The sequence below is a fragment of the Malurus melanocephalus genome, unplaced genomic scaffold (genome assembly GCF_030028575.1).
Source record: "Malurus melanocephalus ecotype Western Australia unplaced genomic scaffold, MMel_1.1 scaffold_213, whole genome shotgun sequence".
Lineage (NCBI taxonomy): Eukaryota > Metazoa > Chordata > Aves > Passeriformes > Maluridae > Malurus > Malurus melanocephalus.
Window position 1 is genome coordinate 502,373 of NW_026623445.1, and position 27,777 is coordinate 530,149.

Below are 27,777 nucleotides of genomic sequence, written 5' to 3' on the forward strand. Positions count from 1 at the left end.
CCCTTCCCACCTTCCCCCAGGTTTTGCTAATCCTGACATCTCATCAGGATTTGAGCATATGAACATCACAACTCCAGCTACTGCTTTGCAAAGCTGATACAGCCTTTATGTAGGCAGTGGATGTTTATTTGGAGTGGGCTCAATGCACGGCTGGGTTTAGATTTAGGCAAGACAAAGCCTGTGAGTGCCTCAGGAGTTAGTTTCACAGTGTGTTCCCTGCTGGTTTTTTTAGTTCTTTCATATGCTGAGGTCAATACTTTTGTAGAGATTATCCTTTTAAAGCAATGTCAGCTGACTTAAACTCAGATCAGCTTACACAAAGTCTGATGGTATTTGAAGCTGCAGGAGGAATGTGTGTAAGTAGGGAATTTCATGCTGAAAGTTGGCCATTAATGTACATCCCGGTTCTGTTAAAGCCTTTTGCACCTTCTTTAGTGACTACATACAACATGACAGTGGATTTAAAACATGCTGTGACAGCCCCTCCAGCAGGACAGTGCCATTAATCTTCAGACAGACTACTGGGATCAGCACTGATTCTGTGCTCGGATCCCCAAATCCAGGATCCTGCACCCAGCAGGACCGTCACAAAATAAGCTTTGATCTCAAGAGCCAAGAGCCTTGATCTCAGCTTGGACTCTCCTTGCCCATATTTAAGCATAGTACTTTTCACAGCTCCTCTGCAGGTTGTGATATAGTGACTGCAGACATAGTCAAGCATTTAAGCAAATGATTAACCTAAAGTGCTTGAAGGGAATTGTTGACTTCGGGAGCGCTGCTAGTATACTTGGAGTTAAAATGCACTCAAGTGCTTCACAGTTCAGTTAATTATCATTAAATACCTGCAACACAGAAATGTGGAGATGACACAACCACAGATGTACTGCAGAATATATCTCTTGGAGCAGTAATAGCAAATCTTGGGTTTAGGTGCACYTTTAGAGTACACACTTCAACATTAWGCYGAGAGGATATTTGACAATTATAGAAGACCACAACAGACTCAACATGCAAAACAGAAACACACTTAACCTGCTTCCAAGATGAGCCTGCTTCCCACAGAGTAATTGCAAAATAAATAAACAAATTTAAATTAAACAGATGTCGGTAGTTAATTAGAGAATACTGAAAACTTTGTAAGGGAAGGGGCCAGTCACGTGTAAACAACCTTTTGTAAAGTAAAATAAAATAGTGTGCTGGGTTTGGTTTTCTGGTTTGGGTTTTTTGATTTTTCTTTTTCCCTGCGAAGTACGGGCAGGAGCCCTTGCTGAGATCCTGATGGCGGGGCTAAGGACRCTCCCGCAGCCCCGCTGCCTTTCGCGGGGAGGGAGCGCGGGGGATGCGCAGGGTGGGGAGGACGCGGGGCTCAGGCCAGCGGCTCCCGCGGGGCAGCAGCGGCCCCTGCCGGCCCCGAGCCGCATTGCCCCGATGGCCGCGGCTCCCGCCCTCGTCCCGGGGTCACAAACATTTTTTTTGTCACTAGCAGTACCCGGGTTGGTMGGGACTGTACCAGGGCCCCGCTCTTCCTTCCCTCCGGTAATGCMGCGGGTGGTGGCAGCCGTGCTTTTCTGTGCATTTGCCTCACTTATTCCGCTTGAAAAGGACCCAGAAAGAGCAAGTTTAGCCAATGGTTCCCTCACCAGGGCACTGACAACCATGATTTCCAGGATGGGTTACATTATGCAGGGAGAGGCAGGAACCAAGTCTGAGAGGAGATGTGAAATGCAAGACCCTTTGCGTGATTTGCATTTTAGTTCCTTATTCTTGCAGTATTGATTACTGCAAGATCCGGGGGGTGAAAAAAAGGGAGAGAGATAAAAGCAGTTAGCAGGTCTCCGACTCCAAATATTTCCAAAATGATTATACGTTTTATTAATCGAGGTTAAAGTAACCTCATTTGGCCAGTATTAATGAAAACATAGGGTGTGTGTTAACTAAAAATCACTTCAGCATAGCAAATTGAGATGCATTGGAATTCAGGGCGGTAGTTGCCAGTGCGCGGGTTCCAGGTGCCATCTACTGGGCACATCCCATACTGGAAAGGGACAGAGTTGCCCATCAGTGTGTTAAACTAGCCTTAATGTAAAAATACACACACAAAGTTCTCTGCAGACACTGAAGAGAGAAAGGCATTTTGGCATGTAAGTACAGCTCAGAGCACAAGTATGATTCACATCAGGAACACCACTCCCAAACACCTAAAAAACAAAGGTCACATTGAAATAGGATATACTGTGCAGAAAAGCCAAATAATTACTTGGGAGCGTAAAAAAAGATACAAACAAAAGACCACAACAACACCCCTCCCTCCCTCCCCACAAAAAAAAAGTACAAACCAAAAGAAGCATAAAGGAAACACAAATGCATCACAATTTTCGTTACAGCATGAGCCATGCAATTCAAGTGCGCTGTAGTCAGCAAGACTTTTTGTCCACTTCAGGTTTTGGGCTGGAGTCAGCCTGGGACTCCTATAGGGCTCTTCTGAGTAAGCATCCTTCGGGATTGATGAGTTGGAGTCTATTTTTCAATGACTTTGTTTCAACACTGCACCAGTACCTGAAAGGATCAACTCCCTAAATAAAGTGAGAGCCTCTACCTGGGGTGTGCTTAGCACACAGCCTGAATTCGAGGAAGCAGGTCCTTTGACAGAACTGGCTTTTTGGGTTCTGGACTAATAAAACCCCAGATTATTCTGCAATTAAGCAGTCTATTGTGAGCTACAATTCTGGGTTTCAGGCCCCTTCTAAGTTTCTTTGATCCGCTACAAARCAAAGCTACGATGCAGTTTAAATTAATTTATCTTCTACTGCATCAGATTAAGAGTACRCATTTGGTAATTTCCCTATCCCTCCCCTTCTCCACCTCTCCTTCTCTGTCCCCCACTCATATCTCCCAAGGCTGTAGATATATAGACAAACAATCAGACTTTTTTGTTGGTTTCTTTTCAGTGTTGTTTYATTTTAATAGGACCAGTGGGAATTGGCCTACTTAATGAGAGAAGCTTTGAAACTTTTTGTTTAAATAAATCTTATTCCAAACAGTGAGGAAGAGATAGACCTGGGAAAAAAAATTACAATGCCCCCCTGAATCTGARCTAAAAGATTAACCAAAATGGCACAATGATGCAAAGTACTAACCMTTTCATTCAGGTAAATATGAATGTGCAATTTCTAATATGGTTATATGTATAATTTCCCCAAAATTGTAAACAATTTATAGTTTAAAACAAAATTATTTCAAAATATGAGATGGGGATTCCTCAGTTTTGAAACTATGAATATAGTCACAATTTTGGAAAATGCTCTGAGCAGTCTTTAACTTCAAAGAGTCATTTCAACTAACCCGCTTCTATGACAAATTTTGTACAAAAAAAAAACCAAAAAAACATTCACTTATTTGATAAACCAGTTTCTTAAAGAGTCACCAAACCACCACTACATCTTTTTARCAACCACTGATTTTTTTATCAGATCAGAATAAAAGAGCAAACCCAGCAAGAAAGCAATTTCCTGAAACCATACTGGATAAATCCAGAAATCCAGTTCTGCCCCAAAATATAATGTGTTACATAATCTACAATCACCAGAAAAAGATAAATCAGCACCTGTCAACTAATGAGAAGGGTAATCATTACATTATCCCATGTATCCAAGAGTAACAGCTCTTTCTCCTTTCCTCAAAAATCACTTTTAGAAAACTGCTTTAAATGCCTATTTGAAAAGACTGCTGTTACAAAATATAAATTCCCATGCTAAAAAATCTCTTAAGATTCTTTCTCTAGAACCACATTTTAACAAGAAAGCAATAAAACTGCATACTTTGTGAAWGACAAAAATATATTGGTGCTTAAGAAAAGGGCTTGTTCTGGGTCAATTATTCTGTTTCTGTTGACACAGCGGAGGCAACGTAAGCAAAGATGTGCCAGATGCTTCTGAACCACTATTACAGGAGAGAAGGACACATTCTCAAATTTTGAAGTTCACAAAAAGCCTGGCCCCAGTCTATGGGTCAGGTATTTACTGCAAGAGGACCTATCTATTTTGCAACTTGGCTTTCAAGTCAGGCAGCATCATCCTCCACCCTTGACCGCAAACCCCKAATCTTAGATAAATGTACAAGGGAATCATTGTATATTCTTCCTTACCATTCTCCATTATTTCTCCTCTGTTTCCCCCTCCACTGCTTCCTTCTGAATCCTCGTCTAGGCGTGAGCAAGTGAGCCCTGTGAGCCTTGCAACTAGAAGATCCACAGCCCACAGCAATCCTACCATGCTGTATTGCTATAAAATATCCATCATTCCTTCTCCTGCCACCACCATAAGTCACTGTGACCCTTCTGGTGGGTGCTCCACAGAATTTTATTATTTGCTTAGATATAGTTTTGGACATTATCAATGCTGTCAGTTTTGACTAAGCGAAATACCCAAGGGGTCTAAAGGAGGGCAAAAACTATAGCCAGTTTAGAGGGCAAATCTCTCCAGCTGCAGAAAACATCTCAGCACTATTTCAATCATGCTCAGGTGGAGAAAGTGGTCACCCTGAGTCCGCCTGAATGCATATGTGAACCAAGCTTGTTTGGCCTGAAATTTTCTTTATAAGCACAGTAGTGGTCTCCTGTCTCTATTAAGTTTGCAGGAGTTTCTCTCAACTCCTTTTACTTTCTTTAGTTTCCTAGCTGAAATGCTGAGATAACTACCCATGGTCCTACTGGCACTGTCAGAGGAAGAAGGGAATGATTTAATAACTTAAGGCTACAGAAATGTTTTCAGCCAAAACAACAATCAAATTCCAAAGTTCTCCGAGATTTGATTCACAGTKTTTACAAAACTGTGGTTCTGTGACCTCCACTTGTCACTGCAATCATAAATAACTGGCTGTCTCACTCGATTCCTTTTTGTTTCCCATTATCCACTTTCTGTCTCTTACTTCATCCTTAAATCACACGTTCTGGGGAACAGAGACCATCTTTTCACAATAATCGACAACRCAGGACTATGTGTGAGCTAGTAGGTGCTTTCTAATACAAATAATGACTACTCACAACAGCAACAGTGAGTGGAAACTCAAATGTCCCTTCTGAGCCTCCCCTGCAAGCAGCTAACATCAAGTCACTGTGGTTTGAGCTGCACAAGGTACGAGGGCAAAACAGAGATCCASCAATTGTACGATTGCATTCCAGTGTCCTGCTCAGCACTCTTCTGCTTACCGACAATATTAAGCAGTTTGCAAATGTGATGCTTGGAATTTAACATGTCATTTTAACTACCATTTTACCAACTTCAAGTGTGAGGCACTTAAGTTTAATGGAGCCAAAAAAATGAATACTGTAAGAAAAGAGTCATCTCAAAATATGTTATGCTCTAGTAAGCATTGAAGCAGGTACCTTAGGTGAAGGCAAAAATCTCTGTCATTGGATATCTTTACATCAAAATGTAAGAAATTCCAAAGTGTTTGTTATAAGCAATCATAGAATGCTCAAGTAAATTTCTCACTGTGACTGGTTTTGCTCATAAGTGGCTATATAACCAATATACTGGTAGGACAGGGAGAGAGATTTCTCTTCAAACAGAAAGAAGTTGTTTAAATCTTTTATGGGACATTATAAAAAGAAACRATCAGATTTTAACAAGCCAAAATACACAAAAATCAAAGCAGGGGGGATGCAAAAGCCTTTTAACAAATGAAAATTACAGTCAGCACTAATTTTAAAGTTAAGCTACTGGCAAACATCCATATCTAATAAAAGCAACTTTACCAACACTCCCCACGAAGAACTTTCTTTCCCTCCTGCAATATCACCCCATGCTTAAAATGTAGCCATGACAACTCTTAAGCATGTTGTACTTCTAAAAGACACCACTTAATGAACTATGTACCCCTATATCTGAATGGGAAAGTATGTCACATATGCTTAGATAACATCAGAAATGAAAAAGTCATGGGAAAGGAACTGAGAAACTACATTAGCCTAAGAAATCTAAGATAAAAATCTAACCCAGACCTCTAAGGGCACAGTTCTTTGAGGCCTTTCACATGACCAAATTACCATCATTCACAGTGTTCAGGGGCAATTTGGTCTGTGACTGCTTACTTAGTAAATGGCTTTATTTCTTCACGCYTATTTCACCTTGTTCTGCAGTAAGTACTGTTTGGGCATGTGGGGAAAGGTGGGAGAGGTTTGGATATTTCTGATCTATATAATCTCAAAGGAAGTCGATGACCTCAGCAGCTGAGATCCTGTGCTGGTCTCTATCTACTGGTCTGTGGTTTCGATAATTTCTAGACAAAATTTCAAGACAGGAGGTTTGTGTAACACTCTTTCATTTGGCTTTTCCTTTTGGCTTACCAGAGACCACATCCCAACCTCAACACCATGTAAGCTGAGCTTGTGTGAACTCAAAGGCTATTTCTGGAGGTAGGGAACAAGCATAGATTAGAGGGCATGGTAAACTCTAAACACAGAGTTAAGGTGAGGAAAAACCCTGCTGCACTACCAGGCATCTGCAAAGACCACACCTGTGGTAAAGACACTGGATGAACATAGCTTGTTAAGAAAACAAGAAGTTACTGTACTTAGAAAGCACTTGTGCTTAAAACATAATATTTGATAACTTACCGGGTACCAGCATTTGTGTCTGTCTTGTCTTCAGTTTGGTTTTGGGTACTTTTGATATGTAATACCTGTTAATACTGTTATTTTGTATCTATATCCCCAATTAAGCTGAAAGACTCACGGATTTTAATGATGAAAAATAAAAGACCTCTAAATTCAGCATTGTTGTACAACAGGGCAGTTCTCACATGAGAGGCGAGCAGATACAAGGGATACAAGAATATAAGGGAAGACTGGGAGAATACTGAATCAGAGCAGATGTGCAAATTTCTCAGTAATAAGAAAATTAAAGCATTTCAGAGATGAGTATGTAAAGTGAAAATCCATCTTCTATTTTACTTTAACAATGAAAGAACTCACCAGGTGATATATGTTTTTCATATAGTTGAAACATGTAAATCTAGAATTAAAATCACATTTTGAAATATACCTATTTCAAAGAACACATAGACAAACCCACATTCTCTTTTTCTCTTGTGCACCTTTTCATGCATCTTTTTCCTGCGTTGTTCCATCAGGGTCTGAACCTGTGTGGTTGAAGTCAGCTAATCTTTTGTTGTTGGCTACATGGGAGCAGGTTAATATTCAAAACTCCATCTGCAACTGTCCTGATACCTCTATTTCTTCTTTTTGCCAAGTATCTGAATAGAAACAATACCTTCAGATGAAAGACGCTGTACTCAAACAGTAAATCACCATCAGCCCTGGGATGATGTTTAATCTGACTTTGCTATTATGCAAATTAATTTAATAGACTTCCRACCTTTACAGATAGAATATATAAATTGTACCACCTTATATACAGGGGTATTCATTTCCTGAACTAAATAACAAATAAATGGCGTAATAATAAATTTAGAAATGTCAGTTTGTTTGCGTATATTTTGGCATCCTCTTGCACATGCAGATTAGGTTTACCAGTCAGGTGTTCTCTTCATTATAGTTTAAATACTTATTATGTASATATATATGTATATAYAATGCAAGGAAAACACAAAAKAAGGCTTTTAATAATCAATAATCAAGCCAGAATGATAAAATGAAGGCTAAGTTAAAGCTGAAAGGCTCTTTCAGGTAGAGACTCTGGTATACAGCATGGTAAGAAGTCAGTGTGGATGCACTAACAAGCAGATAAATGCTTTTGCCACTGCAGTTCATTCTAAGAATCCCATGTTTCTGCATTACAGAATGAATATATTCAAGTACCTAAGCACAGTTTTATGGGTGGAACTCCCTCTATCCTCAGCAATTTTAACAGCACAGCTATTCCAGTCACACATCATGACTCATCACATTCCTCCCAGCAAAAACTGTACTCTGTTCTCCAGCTAGAGAAAAGCTGCCGAGAGGATTTTTGGTTGGTTTTTTTTTTTTTTTTATTTTATTTGAGACAAAGAGAAAAGAAGCCACACAAAAGTTAAAATATAAATTCTTCAGGAAATATTAAAACGAAGGTGAAAAACTCTGAAAGTAGGATGAAATACCACTCCCCTCAATGCACTAAACTGCTGACCTTTGTCACACAGTTCTTGCGGATGCTAGTAAGCTATGCCTTGATTTGCTCTTGCTCAAAACTCAGTATATCAACTCAGTATATCAAGATATGGCCAGCATTATCAAAACCTTGACATCATTCAAACAGAACCTCTTCAGCATTGCATAGGAATGCCTCAGTCTTACAACAGCACCAGATAAACATCAAATTCTATTTATTCTCCAGTCTCGTACTTCAACACAGAAGGATGTCATTCATACTGTATGTGAATTTGAAAGACCAAGGTACTTCTGAAATCTTAAAGTGTGAAAATAGAATAAATTGAGTTTTACTAGAATGGAACTGCATCAAAAGAGAGGTGATCTTCAAATAGTGATAATGAACCTTAACTACACTCAGCCTTGYACCCTGCTACTATTAGACTGCATATATTTCAGGCACTGAAAAGATTTTAACTTATATGCACAAACAGGTAAACTACATATTTTATCAATTATTAGGTCTTCTGAATAGAGGGACAAGAGCTCCCAAAGGCATTGCTGACAACATAAACATCAAGTAAGCAACAGCAAGTCATCTAGTAATCATGATCCAGCCTACAAGACACACAAAGAAAACTTTTGTATATGAAACATCATTTCAGAATCTCACAAGACCAGAAAGCTCTCAGTGTTTCGGAAAGAGATTAAATGTTAACTCCCCTGGTCTCTTTTGTCTGAAATTCACCCTTTCTATGAAATTCAACACCACACAAAGAGCCAGAATCAGGATTAAGGCTCTCATAAACCCCATTTAATTCCTTAAAAAGGCTTCTGTGCAGAAATGAATTGCAGTCTCTGAGAAAAGTTGTACTATTCACAAAAGAGGGAGRGAGGTGGGGGCTTTAGAATTACTATGAAAACTCTGTGCTCCAGGAAATGTTTTAAACATTTTTGGAAACATATTTCTTCTAAATGGAGGATCTTTAAAATAGGCATCGAAATGRAATCTTAAAATTATTTCTCTTAAGAAATTATAAATACTGTGTAGCTATTGAGGTCAATTTCTCTGTTGCTCCTGACTACAGAGTGACAGCAATAAAATTACAAGAATCGAGTCAAAGTCAGCCAGCAGCTACAAGGGCTTTTRGGCATGCTTACCATTTGCAGGGATTCTCCCTAAAATTAGGGAAATGGTCTTCCATTGACAAGAAATAGGAGGCAGAGAAATGCAAGATAGTGAGTCCCTTGTAGTATGTTCTTTGTGTACCCTGCAACAGGTTGAATTTCATGAAGACAGAGAGAAAGAATAAAAGAACAGGAAAAAAAAAAAAAAAAAGGTGACCTTATATTCAATTTCTACAATTCAGGTATACTCTTACTTGGGGACCTCCCTATTAATCCTAGCAGCTCTTTCTGGTGATAAAAGTGTTATTGTGTGATTAATTTATGTCTCTACTTAATGCATGACATAAATGGACTGAGGAGTGCATTCAGTGAAGGGACAGGGAGACCCTGGTGATGTAAAAAATCCCACCTAAGGCACTGCAATGCTGAAAATTTATTTCAAAATCATTAAAGCTCATTGTTGTGAATGCCACTGCCTAAACTCTTGCCAAATTCAGAGGTGAGTTCTGCTGTAACACGCTGTTGAACTATTGCAACCTGTCAGAAAGCGAGAGCAACTTTGGTGGCTGTGCCTGCCCCAGCCAGGCTGAACCTCTCCGCAAGTTTAAAAATTAAAAAGAGTTTTTTTAAGTTGTATTATATGTTTTTGGGTTTTATTTTTTTTTCTGGTAAATTCCAGCACCACTATTTGGGGATGAGCCAGCCTAATGCTCAGTATGCCTGGGAGTCAGAGCATTTGCAAATGCTGCACTGCTGCAGGAAACAGTCCCTGGGAACTGTGGGCTCTGAGCTTCCCATTGCTTACCTTAGGGAAAGAAAAATACCCCAAGCAGGAAGGGTCTGCTCTGTGGAAGGAATGTTCATATAACCCTGTACATCACTGAACCCCAGAAGAGCTAAAGCTCCAGAGAAACTGCAGTGTGAACACAAYAATAGCCAGACATTTAACAGACCAGCTGGAAAACAGCAGAGCAAATACTCAGCAGCTACAGCAGCCAGCAACAGAAGAGGCTGCTGGAGGCTGCCACTTAAAATAAAGGTTCCAATATATTAATTTCTGCACTGGAATACATCAGTAAAAAATAACACTGCACTGGGGAGATGCTGTTATTATCACATGGCACAGTAACTGCACAAGCTCAGGAAAAATGCTATGGTACATACGAAAATATTTTTTTTTCTGAGACAAATAAGTTTGGTACTGCATTTATTTTCTGAGACAAATAAGTTTGCTTAACATGTAGGGAACACACTAAGATTTTAGAGAGGAGTTTTGAGAAAAATCTGTCTGTTTGGAAAACTTCTGTCTTTTGACTGARCTCTGCTACTAAAATCTAAGGACACATATGAACCCATACTGTAGACTCCCCCAGGACTGTGGCTCACTTGAAAAATCACCAGAAAAATCAGGATATAATCATTGTGAAGAGTAAAAATTGTTTTTCCTGTCCTTCAGAAGCCAGTATTCATAACTGAAACTCTTTACGTCACTGAAGTATGAAAAAAAAAAGTATTTACCATGTATTTTATTCAGTTACATACAATATTTTCTTTGTAACTATGTTTCTTTCTGCTGTAACACAGGAGTAAAACTACCAGGATTCCTTCATGCCTTTTGTCACAAGGTGGCGATGTTGGAAGCAAAAAAATGTGATGGAGAGCRGCACCCTGAAATGTTAACTTCCACCACACTTTGGAGGAAATAATAAATCATGAAAAAACTCTGATCTGCTTATTTATATGAAAATTCATATACKGAATTTAAATTTAAAGCAATTAAAAGAAATGTCTGCCCAGGACTATAAACCCCTTAATGCAATATAATCCTTGAATTACAATCATTATAATCCTTTCAGTACAAACATTTTGGTGGGAATTCAATCCATCTGTGCACACCTCTTCACCATATCAAATTCATTGTGTAAATAAGATGAGAAATAATTGTCTTTCCATGATTTCCTCTTTGTGCTTTTGTTAGCAGCTATYTTTAAAGAAATATATGGAAGCAATTGCAAGATCTTGTTAGAAGAGTATAAAAATATGTCAGCAGAATGAGTTCCAAGGTAACAGCARTCTTCTGCCGCAGACCAAGCAAAGCAGAGAAAATGTAAGACAWTAATCTTGTTATTTAAATGCATCTGTAAGCTTATTAGTTTTGAGCATAACTCAGTATCCTATTCAACGACGCTTCATGCAAAAAACCAGCAGAAGTTCATCATTCACGGAATCGTAGAATCGCTAAGGTTAGAAAAGCCCTTTAAGATCATCAAATCCAACCACCAGCCCAGCATCCCCATCGTGTTCACCACTAAAACCTGCCCTGAAGTTCTACATCCACACGTCTTTTGAACGCTCCCAGGGACGATGACTCCGCCACTTCCCCGGGCAGCCTGTTCCAATGCCTGACCATCCTTTCAGAGAAGAAATTTTYYCTAAGGTAGGATCTAAAGCTCCCCTGACGCAACTTGAAGCCATTTCCTCTCGTCTCATGCTTGCTACGCCCTCCTTTCAGGCCGTTGTACAAAGCGATAAAGTCCCCCCGAGCCTCCTTTTCTCCAGGCTAAACACCTCCAGTTCCCCCTGAGGGGTTTGTTCCCTCACCCCTCAGAAATCCACAGGGTTTGTTCCCTCACCCCTCACAAATCCACAGGGTTTGTTCCCTCACCCCTCACAAATCCACCAGGTTTGCTCCCAGGCTGCTGAGGAAGTTGCTGTGACGGGGGCGCCTCAGACCAGCGCTGGTCCCCGCCAACGCCGCTAGGGAGGTGCCGGACCTCACAAGCCGCGCGGGCTTTTCTCGGGAATGCACCTAGGACCGGCACAAACACCKAAACCACCCCACCACAGTGCTGCCTGAGACCTCCGGGTGAAGCGCCGGAAAGGCGCCGAGGCGGGACAAGAACCCACACGTCCGGTTCGCCGGCCACTGCGCGCCACCTGAAGCATAACGCTCACCCCGCCGCGGCGTGACAGCACTTCCGTAAACACCGCGGCGGGATGAGTGACAGGCATGCCAGCCAATCGCAGGGCGCGAAGCGGCGGAGGCGGGCTGAGTGACAGGCGCGGCGGCCAATCGCAGTGCTCGGGGCGGTGGAGGCGGCGCGTAACGGCCGATCCCCGCGCGGTCTGAGCGCGTGTCCCGAGCGGGAGCGGGCCCACAACGGCCCCGGAGCCGCCCGGTGTCGGGAGCCGGCCATGGCAGCGGCAGCGGCGCCACACACCTCATTCCTTCAGTTCAGCCACGCTGTCTTGAGCAAGGTGTAGCCCCTCGGGAAGTCACCGTGCGTGTGCTGAGTGCTGTTTGGTGCTGGTTTCTGCGGGTGTCTCCTGGAGGTACTGCTAAGTCATAAGCATATGGAGCAAAATATGTATGCTTATACATTTTTGTTTTCCTTTGCACGATGTAATAAGTGGGGCTTTTTGGTTTTTTTTTACCGGTTTATATTTTGGGGTGTCGCTACAGCCTTCCAATGGGGATAAAAGAAGCCGTCAGAAGATACGAAACAAGGAATAGGACAGCAGGGACAGAACTGCCATCACCCAAATCCCGAGTGGATTGGAGACGCACTCGAAGGGAGCTCATACTGCTTGACAGCAATGACGAATCCTCAGCCAGCTCTGAGGAGGAGGAGGAGGAAGAGTCTACCACATCRGAAAGTGAAGTAGACGAAAAAGATCAAACCACTGTGAAGAGCAGYCTTTCAGATCAGGAAAAGAAAAAAGAGCACAGTGGGGAAGTAACGGAGGATGGTGAGGATGAGTGCATTGTGCCTGGGAAGCGTAAGAGGTTGAGCACCTCTGTCATGTATGACAGTGATGAAAGCGAAGATAGTGACATACTTGTTAGAAAGGTTCCTGCCAAGCGCCACTGTATMATGGATGACGATGAGAGTTCTGAAGAGCAGCACCCTACAGAGAATGTTTCTACTAACAGGAAACAGGAAGTGCTTGCRAAATTGAAAGAACTTGCAAGACAAAGTGCAGCTCGGAGGTCCTGCAGCAGTGCAATTTGTGAGGTCTGGGTTTTATCTTTGAAATTTAATTGGAGAAAATACTTAGTGTGTGGAAAGGTTAAGAGATACCAAAGGGTGGGATTTTTTTGGTTTGAATGCATAATAAACGAGTAGTTCTGTGATATTTTAATAGTCGCATTAACTAGATAACAACATTGACTGCTGAAAATCTATCAAATTATTTTTATCAGGAAACAGAATCCCTGCTGAAGTAATGTGGAGATCTCATATTAACTTAACTCCTAGAAGTAGGCTGAAGAGAGGTACATGGAAATAGCTGAAGCTGAAAGTAATTGTCATCTAGTACAGAACGATTTTTTTGGAAATAAGTGCTTTCTTGTTAATTGAACAAATCGACAAAAATCTTAGCTGGTGTAGTTGGTGTTTTGCCTGTGCAAATACTGAAAATTCTTATGTTTGAAGTATTTTTTAAAATTAAATTAGGATTCTAATAGTGAAGCAGAAATGGAAGAGGAACCACTCTSTCCGTTGCCCCTCACACCCTCAGAAGGCAGTGAAACTGACAATGACAGCATGAAAGATTTCATAGTAGAGGAAGAGGAAGACGATGGTGATGATAATGATGATGGTAACACAGAGAAGGTGAAGGGTGGAAATGTACCACATCAAAAGCAACCATATCCATCAAACAGCGAGCTGCTGGCACACTACATCCCACAGTGTAAGATCAAAATTAGTGATAATTCTTTATGTATAATTTKCTCATAGTACTGTAATAAAAATTAATGGGCTAAATACAAATGCTAAGGAATAGGATACAACATTTAAATCAGATACCTAAAAGCCTTCAATTTATTGTGAAAGCATTCTGATTTCCACAGTAAACTTTTACAGACTTTTGGTACCTAATTAAAGAGAGGGTATGGGGGGAAGGAAGGGAAACCTTATTGCACACATTTTTTATATGTTGGTCTGATTTAGGATTTTTTCTTGTTTTGATAAATTTTGGTGGAATTGTTTTCTTGCCAGTATCTCGCTGTGATCATTATGTACACTTCAAAAGAATAGTAAAGGCTTTGCTCATAAATGCCATTGATGACACTTTTCTGAGCTCATTRTATGGTAAGTAAATTGCATTAAATAATATAATCATGCATTCAAAGTTATACAAAGTAATTTATTCTATGGAAAGGTGTTTCTCCTGATTAGAGTATAGAACTGAGGGTCCTGAAATCTGTGGCTTTCCTGCTATCTAATTTTGGTGGGGGAGGGCAGAGGGGACTCTATCTGAAAATGATACTGTAATCTTGGAAAAATRTGTAGACTTAATTCTTTAAAGCATAGAAGGCTTAAAATGCCTTCTTGTGGTGTAGGAATGTTTCTGTTACTAATCATCAGTAACCTTTCCAGCGTGGCAGCCAAATTAGTTTCAAATCAGGTATCTCAATGAAAACATTGCAAGGTCAGCTGGTTTGTCAAAATGTCTTGTGCTTCACAGCTCTTTTTGTCAGGAATTTGATAGGTAATAAATTATTTTAGTTATGGAGATGACTTTACATCAGATTTTTTCCCTTTTTTTTGTTGTTTTTTTTTACGTTTTAGATAAGTAAACTTCAGCTGCAGTCAGAACTTGTCTTATTCTTTCTGAGGAAGTGCTTTTTGGCATTTGGCCAAGTGGGGCTGAATGACAGCCTCACAGGAAGTTTCATAAGTACTGTAAAGATGGCATTAAGGAGAGGACTCTCGGTGTCAGATTGTGGAAGGAATCAGTAAAGTGCCAAAGAGTGGAGGTTTTGGTGTCATCAGGAGCTAAGAGGCTGTGGAGAAACTGAAGTACACCACAGACCTCAGAATAAAGTCTGTATACGCTTGGAGCTAAAAATGTCATCTACCACTGCTAGTTCAGGTGTTTGTTTTGTTTTGTTTCAACAAGTGAAAACAAGCTTATTAAAAGTAGTAAGTAAACCCTGCCAGATTAATTTTGTAATAGCTTCCTCTTATTTCAAATTGTATCTGCTCCATAAAATGTAACAACTTACTGCCAAGTTGCTGGAAGTAAATGAGCTCTGCGGGTGAGCTGGAGGTTGTACATGAACATTGTATGAACATAGCCTAGCATTACAAAAATGTATGTATATAACGTAGAATGGATTGTTCTGAGTTAATGGAAGTGAATCTCTTCATTAGTTTTTAATCAAGAGCAGCTACTGTAGTATTGGCATTCATGCTTGCTTTTTATTGGGAGGGATTTTGTTTTGTGGTCTAGCACAGTCTCTTCAAGCTCATCCTGCAAATCTGTGTGTAAAGTGAATATGGAAAGACAGTTAATTGTAATTATGGTGACTATAATGACAATTAACTACTACTGGATAAACAGTGGTCCTTCTCAGCTCTGCTTTTTTTTTGATAAAAGCTTTGCTGGAAGACATGGAGAGGTAGCTGAATTAAGTTTTGTGTGTGTGCACACTGAAGTTCCAGGACCGTGTGCATTGGCCTGCATCTAGGGAAGTCCTGTTTAATTCCTGGAGTCCAGTGTGTATTTGGAAACAATAGTGGAATAGTGGTAGTTTTACTCATTCTCATGCTTTTTTAATTATTTTGCTTGAGTAAGTATTTGGAAGTATCTATGCTGCCTTACTTAAGGCATCTGAGTGTGCTGCTGAAGTAAAGGTCACTTTCTCTGAGCTCTTCRTAAGTGACAAAGAAAGTTGTCAAAATTTCTGCTACTGAAGTAGCTCAGAGAAGTTTGTTGTCATGGGTTTCAACCACTCCCCTTATACATATGAACAACTTTAACAGATGGTCAAAATGTAAGACMTTTCCCCACATGCTTCCTCCTTTTCCATTCTTTTAAATGGGGTTGAGTGAATGGATCTCCATTTGGGATGAGATCTTTTGACTTGATTGTAGAGTTTGTTCATGTACATATTTTAAAATAATAAAATATATCCCTTTATCAAAATGCATAGTTTGCATGGATCACTTTCATGGATAACRGTAGCAAATRTATTGAGCAATAGTTTAGTAAATTCTTTCATAGTTTTTAGTATGCAGTAGCATAACATCCTTGAAAATTTTATCTAARGAAACTTGTACAACATAGGGTGGTCAGCAGGTTAGTAATGATTCTCATTGAACAGATGGAACGAGACAAAAGAAGTATGCACAAGACATGCTGCTCTCACTTCATTATTTGGACGACCGCTTCATTCAGCCTCGTCTTGACAATTTAATCTGTAGAAGTCGCTGGAAAGATCGATACAAGGTGTGTAGATTCTAYTTTAAATACTGAATTGGCCTCCAGATAATTTTAATATTGTAATTCTCTGTAAAGTTGCAACAATCACTRTAATTATATATACTTTTTAATAGAAACTATTGTTCTTTAACTTACATAATTTATTTTGATACTTATATAAATATTATAAATATTTTATGCACTTATAATCAGTTAAACATTCAGGTAGCAAAACAGARTCTGTTCTCAGCTACCTGAATGTGTCCTCTGCTAACTTCAGCAGATGACTTTTTGAGGATTTTTGTGACTTGCAAAATTGTATCACAAAATTTCTTCCTTCTTCCACAAAAAGGTAAACTAGTATGTTCATCATGAACCTTCTTCTACTRCTACAAAAAATTAAGTCAGTATAGAGTAATTAGCCATTGTATGTATACTACTAGWARAGTATTAGTGTGATRTGTGTGATGATCTATTAATCACTGTAACAATGGAGRTTTGAATCTCTTTCATTTCTCTTGGACTAATTTTGTGTRAGTACAGAGTACTCAGCAGCCTTTTCAGGACATCATTCCATTTACAGGGGTTAATGTTATTTGGAATCTGTTTTTCAGGAGCGCGTGGATTGTTACCCAGATGTTCGCATAAGCTTGAAAAATACCCAAAAAATGTCTTGTCAGGCCTGTGAGTTGAAGCGGTATTGTAAGTTCAATGTGTTGCTCTCTGGAAGGCTTTATAATAGTAAAACTTTGGAAGTGGATGACTTCATGTCAAATGATAAACAGGTAATTTCAAACCAGCACTCTTATTTTTACATAATATTTTTACTCTTTTTTTTTACATAATATTACAGAAAATCATCTATCAACACATCTAATGTCTGTAATGCCAGATGCAAGTGATAGGCTATTGTATTTCCATGTGTAAACCCTATTAATTTTTAAATATGAAGATCGTTTTGCAGTTTGGAGGAGTACAGCTGTGGATTTAGCTATGAATTATGAAGAAAGTTCCTATAAAACTTGGAAACATTAATGGAGGCATTCCCCTCTGCTGGTCCTTCCCTTCCCCCTTTCTTATATGTTGGAAAAGAGGTAATGAAAATTCTCCTCAAATAAATCCAACTKTTATCAAGAAAATAAATCCATTATTTTTCTATGTCCTTTGGTTTTGCCTGCATCACAGTGACCCATTGCTGTCTGCTCCCCACCTCTACCCCTTAATGAAAAAGACCTTTACCTTTGTTTATGCCTATGGTGTCCTTAAGACTTTCCCAGCAGGAATCTTGTATTGACTAGCTCTTAGAAACATTGTAAAAGTAATTTTCTGTACGATTGACAATCCTCTCCATTGAAAGATTGTTTTCTATTTTGTTGTGAGGTCTGTTCTTTAGGGTCATTAGGTTTGCTGATTCTGTGCCTTCTCTGCCTCTAGCACTTGGAGGGTCCATGTGCACTCCAACAATTCTTGTCTGCTCTARGTTCAAATATTGAGTGAAACAGCACAATGGTCATCCTAATAGTCCAAAAGTGTGACCTTGTCAGAATTTACTGCATCATTCAGATTTTTTCCCACATCTGCTATTTCCCACGTAGCTATTCACTCAAGACAAAGTATCTTGGCATCTCAAATAGAAGTTGCTGACTTCCTTTCAAGAAGACTTCTTCCTCCCTGCATCAGTACATTTTGTTAGAGCCTTTTCCCATTACTGCATTATCAGAATGACTTGTTCAAACTAGAGAACACTTCCATTTAGGTAATCTTGCATCTATTTCTCCCTCAGTTGTCACTACTAGAATATTTTGAACTAAATCATATTTTTTTAATAAAAGGCATCTTTTATGTTGTTATGTGATGTTCCATTAGGCAGTCATTTTAGGTGACTTGAGAAGTCACCTAAAATAATTTAATAATAGCCTAATATAATTTTATTTCACAGCTGAGTCTTTTAAAGATCTTGATTCTTAAGAACTTGAGTGTTTCTAATATTTAGAGATCTTCCCTTYAAATTTGCAGCTACACATAATTGTTCCAATTAGGTAAGCATGTGACCTTCTTAAGTAATGCAATTCGTGACCTCTTGTGATAAAATCAAAGCACACGATCTGTCAAGAATAAAATATTGCTGCAGTTGTTTACCAAACTGATATCCAAGTCCTGCCTTTCTTCCCTTTTGGGAGATGCAGATGGTATTTTATTTGTGAGTGTAAGAGAATTTTTTAATACAGCTGGAGTTCCTCATAGTATTTGTTGAAAAATAAAGTTTCAAAACAAGGGTTTTTTTCAGTATATTTGGTAATGAGGTATAATTATTTAATTATTTTATTAAATATRAAATAGGGTTTCTTATGTAAAAATAAAGTGAAGCCTTTGTCAAACATGCCTTACTGAAGCTCAAGCCTGTATTGTTTGGATATTTGCAAATCCTTTAACTTACGGATTTGAGAGGTGTCCCTGTGATTATTATTRTGTCATCATACAGGGCTCTGTAATGCAGGAGCCTGAAAATCTATGCCAGAGTTTTTCTTAAATTACAGACCCTTCTGAGCAGCAGTCACTGATACTATTTTGAAAAGTATGTGTATGTATGATAGTCAAGAGAGCTGGCTTTTCCAACAAGGCTTCTCCCCTTGTTTATTGCAGGAAAACAGTAAGTCCTCTGCAATCACCCCAGCTACAGACATTCTTCCTTACATACAGGTCTCTAAATGCAAATTACTAATTTTAAAATACTCAGTTTTTCATGGGAGGTGTGTGCTTTACCTAACTGGAAATAATACGTGAACTACCACAAGAATTTACTCAAGTTCCAGCTTAAGTGTGGAAATAATACTAGCAGTTCCCTCACTGCTGATCAAATGTTATCCTGCATAAACTGTTGGCTGTTTTGCTCTTTGGAAAAAACTTGAAATATCCTATGGCATATTGAACTAACTTGCTAGTTCATCTTTGTCCTCTTCAGCTTAACAGTACCAAATGAGAGCTTTTTTTACCCTGTGTRCAGCAGCATCTGGAGATATATGTCTGCTATGCTCATGCTCACTATAGCTCAGTGGCTGTTAGGCAGACTCAGGAGAGAGAGTGAGCACTTTCCAGTCATATTTGATAGTGTCTTGTAATGCAACATTTGTGTTTTTATGGTGACCTGCAATTTAGACTGCTAAAAGTACTCTTCTCAAGTTGTCTTTAAAATTCTGCTGCCGATGCTTTAATCAACTTGTCCTGCCAATTTAGAAAAAAAAAATTTTAAAAAGGCCCATGAAGCTACATAAAACTGCCATGTCACAAACTTAATTGACTGATAGAGAAGGCAGTTCAGCACTGACAGATCAAATTGAATGGCAACACTTAGTTGGACTATTTTCTATAGATTTGTTTGAAAATACCCAAGAAAAATGGATGTGAAGAGAACAAAAATAGACCTCCAAATCCCTTCTTCTGCATAAAACTTTCCTTTTCTCTCATCTCTGAAGTATTCTGCTTTGCCAGTAGAAAGAGAAGAGAAACATCTGTTCCAGTTTTGCTTAGGCTTGCAGTGGTTGTTCACTGTGTAGATGCCAATTCTCATTTCCTCATGGTCAGGGAGAGTCAAAAGGTTTAGAGACTTAGGTGTGCCCCACACTTCCTTACTTCTAATGTCACCTAGATTATAAACTGTGCTCTACTCTCAGTCTCAGTGTTCTGTTTGCAAGCATGTTTAGAGGAYGTGGATTCAGTCACTACATGTTGTGCTATTGTCTAACCATGCTCCTACATTCCATACAAAGTGATTTAACACAGCTTTCACTGATAGGGCCAGCTTGAGTAGATAAGTTAAGCATTAACACAGAGGGACTGAGAACTGTGAGAGGAAAATATTAGAATGAGTACAGTACTGAGATTCTTTCCAAAGCTGCATTCTGAAATAGCATTGTATTTTTAGACTTTCTTTCTTAAAAACACAATACATAGTTACATTTGTATGATATTTAGCTATTTGCCTTTGGCATTTCTCCAMCTCACACATAAATAAGCTGTGAAACTAACTGCCACAGGATAATTTRGAAGGGAAATATTGTATTGGGTCCCAAAATGGATTAGACAGGTTCCTGGGGAAGGTTCTCTCACACCATGAAACATGATATTTGGGATGTTACAGACTGYCTTAACTTTTTACTGCCAGAAAATATGTGGTTATCTTATGATCATTCTAATGTTTGTATTGGATCTTATACTAACTGACTAAATATCTCCTGCTAGCTGTTGTCACGGGGGAAAAAACTGGGCCGTCAGTTTGATGCAAGATGGTATCTCCTGTTTTATATCACAGAATGTTCCAAGTGCCACACCTCATTGCCTGGGACACTTATAAAGTTATGCAATGCTCTACAAAATGCTGTGGCTTAATGCTTGATTGTTGTAGTATTTGAAATGGTGCTTCTGGAAATTTGAATTAATCGAGGCTGAGCATTGGTTGGTAGATCTTGCACTTCAGAAGCACCTGCACCACCAAACACAAGCCTTAGTTTTTCAGTTTTGGGTATACTAGAAAATGGAAATGTATATAGGTACAATATGTGGATGATCAGTAGAGAATTAAAATAGARTAATAAGCAGTTTTTATCTCAAAATGTTTAAAATTTCAGTTAATAACCATTTACTTTAGGTCAGATTGAAAGTTCTTGTATGTGACTGTCTCTTTTGATTTCAGTGATATTATGCCTGCTGATATCCATTGAGCTACTGGTTAATATATTTAAAGAAATTAAAGATTTATTTGTATATTTAAGAAAATATAAAAAATATACATATAGATTTTGTTTACATAATCTTTATAAATAYACTTTTCTGTTACTTTCACTGTCAGCAGAGCTAGTACTAGGTTGCACAAATAGGTCAGATGTTTTGGGGAACTACTAACAGATGCAAACATTTGGTCATGCATGYAGAAAAGCTCCCTGAAAATGTAGGTTGTAAGTGTTAATTAAAACTTCACATTATTGCAATTTGAGAGTATTCAGATTATTACCAATGGTAGCAATAAAAGGCATCACTGTTATGGCTYAGAAGAAATAATTTTGCGATTTAAAACTTGGTTGATTCCTGTAAATATATGAGTGGATAAATATGTGYGTGTAATGTGAAACAGCAGTACAGTTGCAGCTTGTATTACTGATGCAAAGAACTTTGACTTTTAGCAATTTACATACACATTATACAAAGGTGTGATAAGACACCAGTACAAAAAACAGTGCTGTCCTTGGAGGATAAGTTGATGAAGAGGCTTTTTTTTTCAGAAAAACTTAATCAATTTTTTTAAACATGTATTAATTAATTATGTTGCTTTTTTAGAAAACCTGACCTCCAAAAAACAGCCAGATGTAGATTTCTTACCTGATCGGCTTTGTCTCCATGGGTTGGAGTAGTAAKCGCTGCACCTCTGGGTCATTTACAGGGGATAGAATCCTCTTCTGACCTGCTATTGTATCTACTGGAATTACTGTTCTTATATAAGTGGAACAAAACATACTTTGTGGTATGTGGGATGTCCTTAAACGCAGGTGAAGAGTGAGTCTTGCTCCTTCCCACTCCTCCAATTTCACATAGTCTTAGTGAACACTTAGGATAGCCAAAGATTCTTGTAACCAATACATTACTCAGTATTTTCATGTTAGTGCTGATAGATAACAAACCTACTCTAATCCATGCTCTGTTTATGTAGTAACAAGCACATTTATCATTTATTTGTCTACAAATGCTGCTGTAAAGGAAACTGTGAAATAAGACAGTTGCATCTTTTTTGCATGGAAATCATAGAAATAAAACTGGTGWTAACTGGGAGATGCAGAGGCTTTATTTTCTGCAGCATTATGGCTTAGCTATACCTTCCAGACAGTTGCACATTTGTGTTGTATAAAACTTCATATTTTATTTTTTTWWAAATTCAACCTCTCCATTTATTAAATAAATGCTTTGAGGCATATATCTATTTGTGTTTGTATGTACTTCTTGAAGAAATATTGGATGTTACTCTGTCTACAAAATGTTACATTTCATGTATTTTCMTGTGTTTTCATGAAATGTAATTTCATCTCCCTAGGAAGTACTTACCTATTAAGCAAAAGTAAGTAGTTAATTCCTCTTACTCTGCCTTCACAGTGTGATGGTTATCTAAAGTGTTAGTGATTTTGTAACAAAGTTCCACCAGGAGATAGGAAAGATATAGCCAGTTACAAACATGATTGTGTTTGCAAGAAGACCATACTGATAAGCTGCCATGGCGTGGACTTGCTGACTGCCTGCTTGCTCAAAAATCCTTGTCTGTGRCTGTGAAAACTGCATGGGTTTGTGCTAATTTTATGCATGTGGTGCCATTCTGTTTATTTCATTATTACTCCAGAAAATTTCCTTGACTGATTGGTTAAATCTTAGATTATCCCACCAATTTTGTATATTGTCAAAATAATCCTAGTTCTACCAGAGAAAATGATTTGTTTGTTCTGGCCTAGGTTTTGAAGGTTGGCGTGGTGTGTGCAAATCGTACAAGAGTTTATCACAACTTAAAACACTTCAAGTACAAGCTGTACGTGGATTGCAGCTCTGTTGTTGAATTGGATGGTGTTGAGGATGAACCAGTCAAAGACACTGTAGAGCGGCTTTTCAGCCRCTTGGAAGCGAGTGGGTGGATTCAGAAGGTATGACTGGCTTATTTCCAGTATCCTTTTCCAAGCAGATAAAAGTAAGTTCAGATACAAGGTCTGATTTAATTGATCAGTTTAGAATTACTGGCCTTCAATAATACAACTGAGCTCAACTGTTCCCATTTCTCCTGACTCAGTGTTTCAAACAGCAGTGTGCTGTGCRCTCACATAGGGCTTGTACCAGCTTTTGACATGAAACTTTTTGACAACTCTGGGCTGTGGTGGGCAGGCTCCTGTTTCATTTGAAAGCAGCAACACTACAAACTTGAGCTGTAACTTAGAAAGATGGGAAAAGTGTACATGCGGCAAGGCAAGAATATTTTCCAATTCTGTTTACACTGAAGTACTTCCAATTATTCAGAACCACTTTATGAACTATTGTAAGACAATTTGTAGTATGATTGCATTTAGTAAACTTGCAGATATAGCTTCTAAATTATTATTGGCATGCTTGGTCACGTGTTGAATGAGAAAAAGCAGCCTTTACATAATAGTTATTGATAAATTATGCAAATTTTATTTCATTCACAGAAATACAATGATCTTGAAGATTACATGGAAGATGCAGACAGTTTCCAAGAAGAGAAAATTGATTAAGAGATCATACAGCTCTTTAAAAGACATCTTTAAAAATGTGAATGCCTTACTTCACCTGCATACACTTTATCTGCCTGGACTTCAGCATTTCTTTTTAGGGTGTTACACCTAAATTCATATGCCTTTGTACTACTGTTTGATAATGTGCTGTATCTTTTTTTCTCACCTGTGTCAATATAAACCTGAACTTTTACCAAATCAGTCTAATACAGTATTACTGCATTAATCACTTTAAGTTTCCTACTGTTAGAAACATCAGTTCAATATCTATTTACTTGTGAAATAAAATTTCCACCTATTTATATTGAGCTGCATTGTAGGGAATCTAGGAGATGCTGAGATCTTTTGAAGTGGGTATATTTGGAAAGGTAAGACTTTGTTACACAAGAGCTTAGGACTTGGATCTGACCTGCCTTATTGCTCATGTGCAAGTTAGTCCAGTCAGTTAGAATGATAGTTACAACAAACAGGACCGAAATGCAAAGATCTATTTCTCTTCTGAGGAATCAGTATAGACAGTTGCAAGGCAACAGAGGAAATATTCTGCAGCTCTGAATATATTTGCAGCACAATAGTCATTCCTCTCTTGAGAAAGTAGGTGATGAGTCAGAGTATAAGCGTCATACAGACTGAGTCTGGCTTAGCCATCGAAATGAACACATGGGCCCACATTGCTGTCTCTGATAAGCAGCTGGGGCAATTTACTGAGATTTTAAACATTGAGTTACATTTTGCAAACATAATGGCAGCAACTAGGAATAAGTGCAATCCTAAGAGAATGGATTAATATGCCCATGTAAGATAAGAAAGAATTCTTCCAATGTAACTTGACAGAAAGTAGGAGTTAGACAGAAACAAGATGCATGGCTTACCAGAATTGCATGAAACCCAGAGCAGAGTAGATTTTTGAAGATTTATGAAGGGTTAAGTATGGTATTGTCCATTCTGAAAAAACTAGGCATGAACTGTAAATGTGCATTTGCATCCCAGAAAGCCAGATGTGTCCTGGACTGCATCCAAAGCATTGTGGACAGTAGGTTAAGGGAAATGATTCTGCCCCTTTTATGAAACCCTACCTGAAGTTCTGCATCCAGCTCTGGGGTCCTGGCACAGGAAAGACTGGACCTACTGGAACAAGTCCAGAGGAGGGTCACTAAATTGATCAGAAGGCTGGCTGCAGACAGGCTGAGAGAGTTGRGATTGTTAAGGCTTTGGAGACCTTACTGCAGCCTTTCAGTACTTGAAGGGGGGCCTACAAGAATGATGGAGAGGGTCTTTTTACCAAGCCCTGTAGTGATGGGACAGGGAACAGGTTTTAAACTCAAAGAGGATATGTATAGATAGCCATAGGGAGGAAATTGTTCACTGCAAGGTTGGTGAGACACTGGCACAGGTTGCCCAGAGAAGGTGTGGATGCCCCACCCCTGGAAGTGTGCAAGGTTAGGTCAGGATGGGGCTTTGAGAAACCTGGTCTACTGGAAGATATCCCTGGCCATTAGGATCATTAAAGGACCCTTCCAACCCAAATGATTCAATGTTTCTCTCCCTGTATTTTGGGCTGCATATAAAAGGAATCAGAGCCTAAGATCCAAGGTTTTGGATTCTGTTAGGGGCTGTTCCTACATCTTGCYGTAGGCACACACTCTATTAGTCTTTTGTGGCTGAGCAACTTAGTGAAAGATACTATTAACACTGAATTCTTATAACACGTTACTTTCTCAATAGCAAAACTAATGAAATCTGATGTCTCATAGATTTGTCCATAAGAAATCCCCACATTCATTTTGCCAGTTTACTGGAAACAGATATGCTGATTGGGTAGGCAACTGCTGCCAGGTGCATTGCTTAACAGTGAACATCTGCTGGCTTTTTTATATAGAGGCTGTACCTTAGATTTATCATTCACTACCCTTTTCCCAGCATTCATTCTAAGAAATGAACTGCTTTTACTTGTGTAAGGATTTGAAATTCAGCAATGTTTTAAATGYTATTAGGGTGAGCTAATAGCATCAGTTCTCCTTTGTACCACATACAGATAAAAGATATACAAAACCAAGATGAAAATTCTCAATAAACATATGGAGACTTGCTCTCAAGTAAACTTACACTAAAGATATTMTTTCCATACCTTACCTGTGAATTAGATCCATAAAATTCTGAGGTTTGGTATGTCTTACATCTATCTCCCTGGTTACCAAAGCTGAAGGTTTTCTTCTCTATTCTCTGTTCCCCCCCCATCTCTGTTCTTCTGGGAATATGGGTGAGAACACCCATCAGCTTAAAAGTACTCAGGAATCCATCTTGAATATATCCCTTTTAGTTAAAGTAATGCCCACTGATACCTCACTTCTTTCTGTTAACAAAATCTTTATATACTTTTGTTTACTTCTCTAGAACACACCCTTGGCGTAACTTTGTTCTTACAGAGGAAAATCATTCTGAAATGAGTTCTGTACCATGCAATGGAGCATGGCCTCTTAGAGCCTTCCTGACTGGTCCTAACTTCTGCTACCGTACAAATTTTCTGAAAACTCTCAAGACTATTGATTTTTACTTATGAATTTTGTTATCAAAATGAATGGTTGATCTCTCATTTTGCTACATTTAAACAGTTTGCTACCAAAGTAAAGAATAAGTTTGTGAAATTCTAGCTTGCTGATTACAGGTAATTTTTCAAGAATACTTAGATTTTGATTGAAAATTGAAGTGATCAAATTGTCGAATTATTAGTTTTGCTCATTTTTTTACATCCCAGACCTTGTTTCTCACTTCCTCTTCGTTCACCTAAAAAGTGTGTCCTATTTGCTTCTTGTTCTGCAGGCATTCTTTTTCCACATCATCATTTTTTTCTGTTGCTAACAGTTATAGAAAAGTACCCTGATGGAATTTCTTGGTAGAAAGTGCTTCCATAAGTTTTTGAATCTTATCTGTGGTATCACCAGTAGGACTAAGAAAATACCTGAAATTGACATCACTGATTTCTGTTTCAGTAAGAAACAGACATTTGATTTGACAGGGGCTGATGTGATGTTTTTGTGTGTATTGTGTCTTTTAACCTCTGATACTCCCCTGACTGAGATGGGAGGAAGTGATATATTTTTGTGGCTGTTGTTCTACCTGAAGTGTTTCTACAAGACAGCAAATGTCAAGTGTCATTACATCATGTTTACATTTGTCTTCACCACAGGAAGTTAAAAACTTGTTTAGAAGAGTAAATATGTAAAAATTTAGATCAAATTTTCTAGGTCTGTCTGCAAATGCTAGTACAGCATGAAGCACAAAGAAGACTCTTACCCCTGAGACTTTCTATATATAGAAATAATCAGAGTATTTCTAACAGAAAAAAATTGTGCACATATCTAATGATGGGAGATGTTAGAAATCTGRCTGATCTTCAATGCTTTTTTTTTCCACGTCAGAGAAGCTGAATGGAGTTAGGAGGTGAGAGAATAAAATGTTTGCTCCAGTAGGACATTTTAAATTGTTTTTAGTGTTAATTTTTGAAGTAGTAGCTTTAATTAAGATAAAGTACCTGTCTTAATGGAACAATGAAGAGAGCTCAGTATGCGATTAGACTTTGCACGGGTGATTAATGATCATACTTGGAAATTACTTTAGCTCCTGTAATGTTTTGATAATCTGCTCTAGTTTAAATTCTKTAACTGGAGACGGTGATAATGATGAAGTTCACACAAGGTATTTATACACAGGATCAGGCTTACTTCAGGGACAGGAGGTTCTTTTTGGTCTATATTCTGATCAGTTCTTGTCAGTGAAGTATGAAAAGAAATTATTTTTCCCATGTCCTTTCCCATGTCCTTTTGGAAATAAAGTTGTTTGCTAATAGTAGATAGCTGTTACTGTCACTTTTTCGACAGTAAAGGCTTCTCCTGTTCCCAAAAAMCAGCTATTTTTAGCACTTCAGCAGGCAATTACAGGCAATTCCCATGTTTAACTCCTCTAGTTTACATTTATTTGGATAAATAAAGACTTCTAGTTTTATCCTTTTTTAAGCTCCCTGGATAAACACAGTGGGCTAGTGTACATGTGTGCTRCACAAATGCTTGTAAATAC

General features: G+C 38.6%; 1 protein-coding gene across 1 annotated transcript; it reads left to right on the forward strand.

The window, feature by feature from the left end:
- The first annotated feature begins 12,353 nt into the window (after nucleotides 1–12,353).
- Nucleotides 12,354–27,527, forward strand: CCDC82 (coiled-coil domain containing 82). The gene is made up of 8 exons (XM_057374007.1): nucleotides 12,354–12,547; nucleotides 12,678–13,230; nucleotides 13,672–13,909; nucleotides 14,218–14,310; nucleotides 16,329–16,453; nucleotides 17,041–17,211; nucleotides 22,915–23,100; nucleotides 23,638–27,527. The coding sequence occupies exons 2-8, from the start codon at nucleotides 12,685–12,687 to the stop codon at nucleotides 23,701–23,703; spliced, it is 1,425 nt and encodes a 474-aa protein (XP_057229990.1). The 5' UTR covers nucleotides 12,354–12,547; nucleotides 12,678–12,684; the 3' UTR covers nucleotides 23,704–27,527.
- Nucleotides 27,528–27,777: the final 250 nt, after the last annotated feature.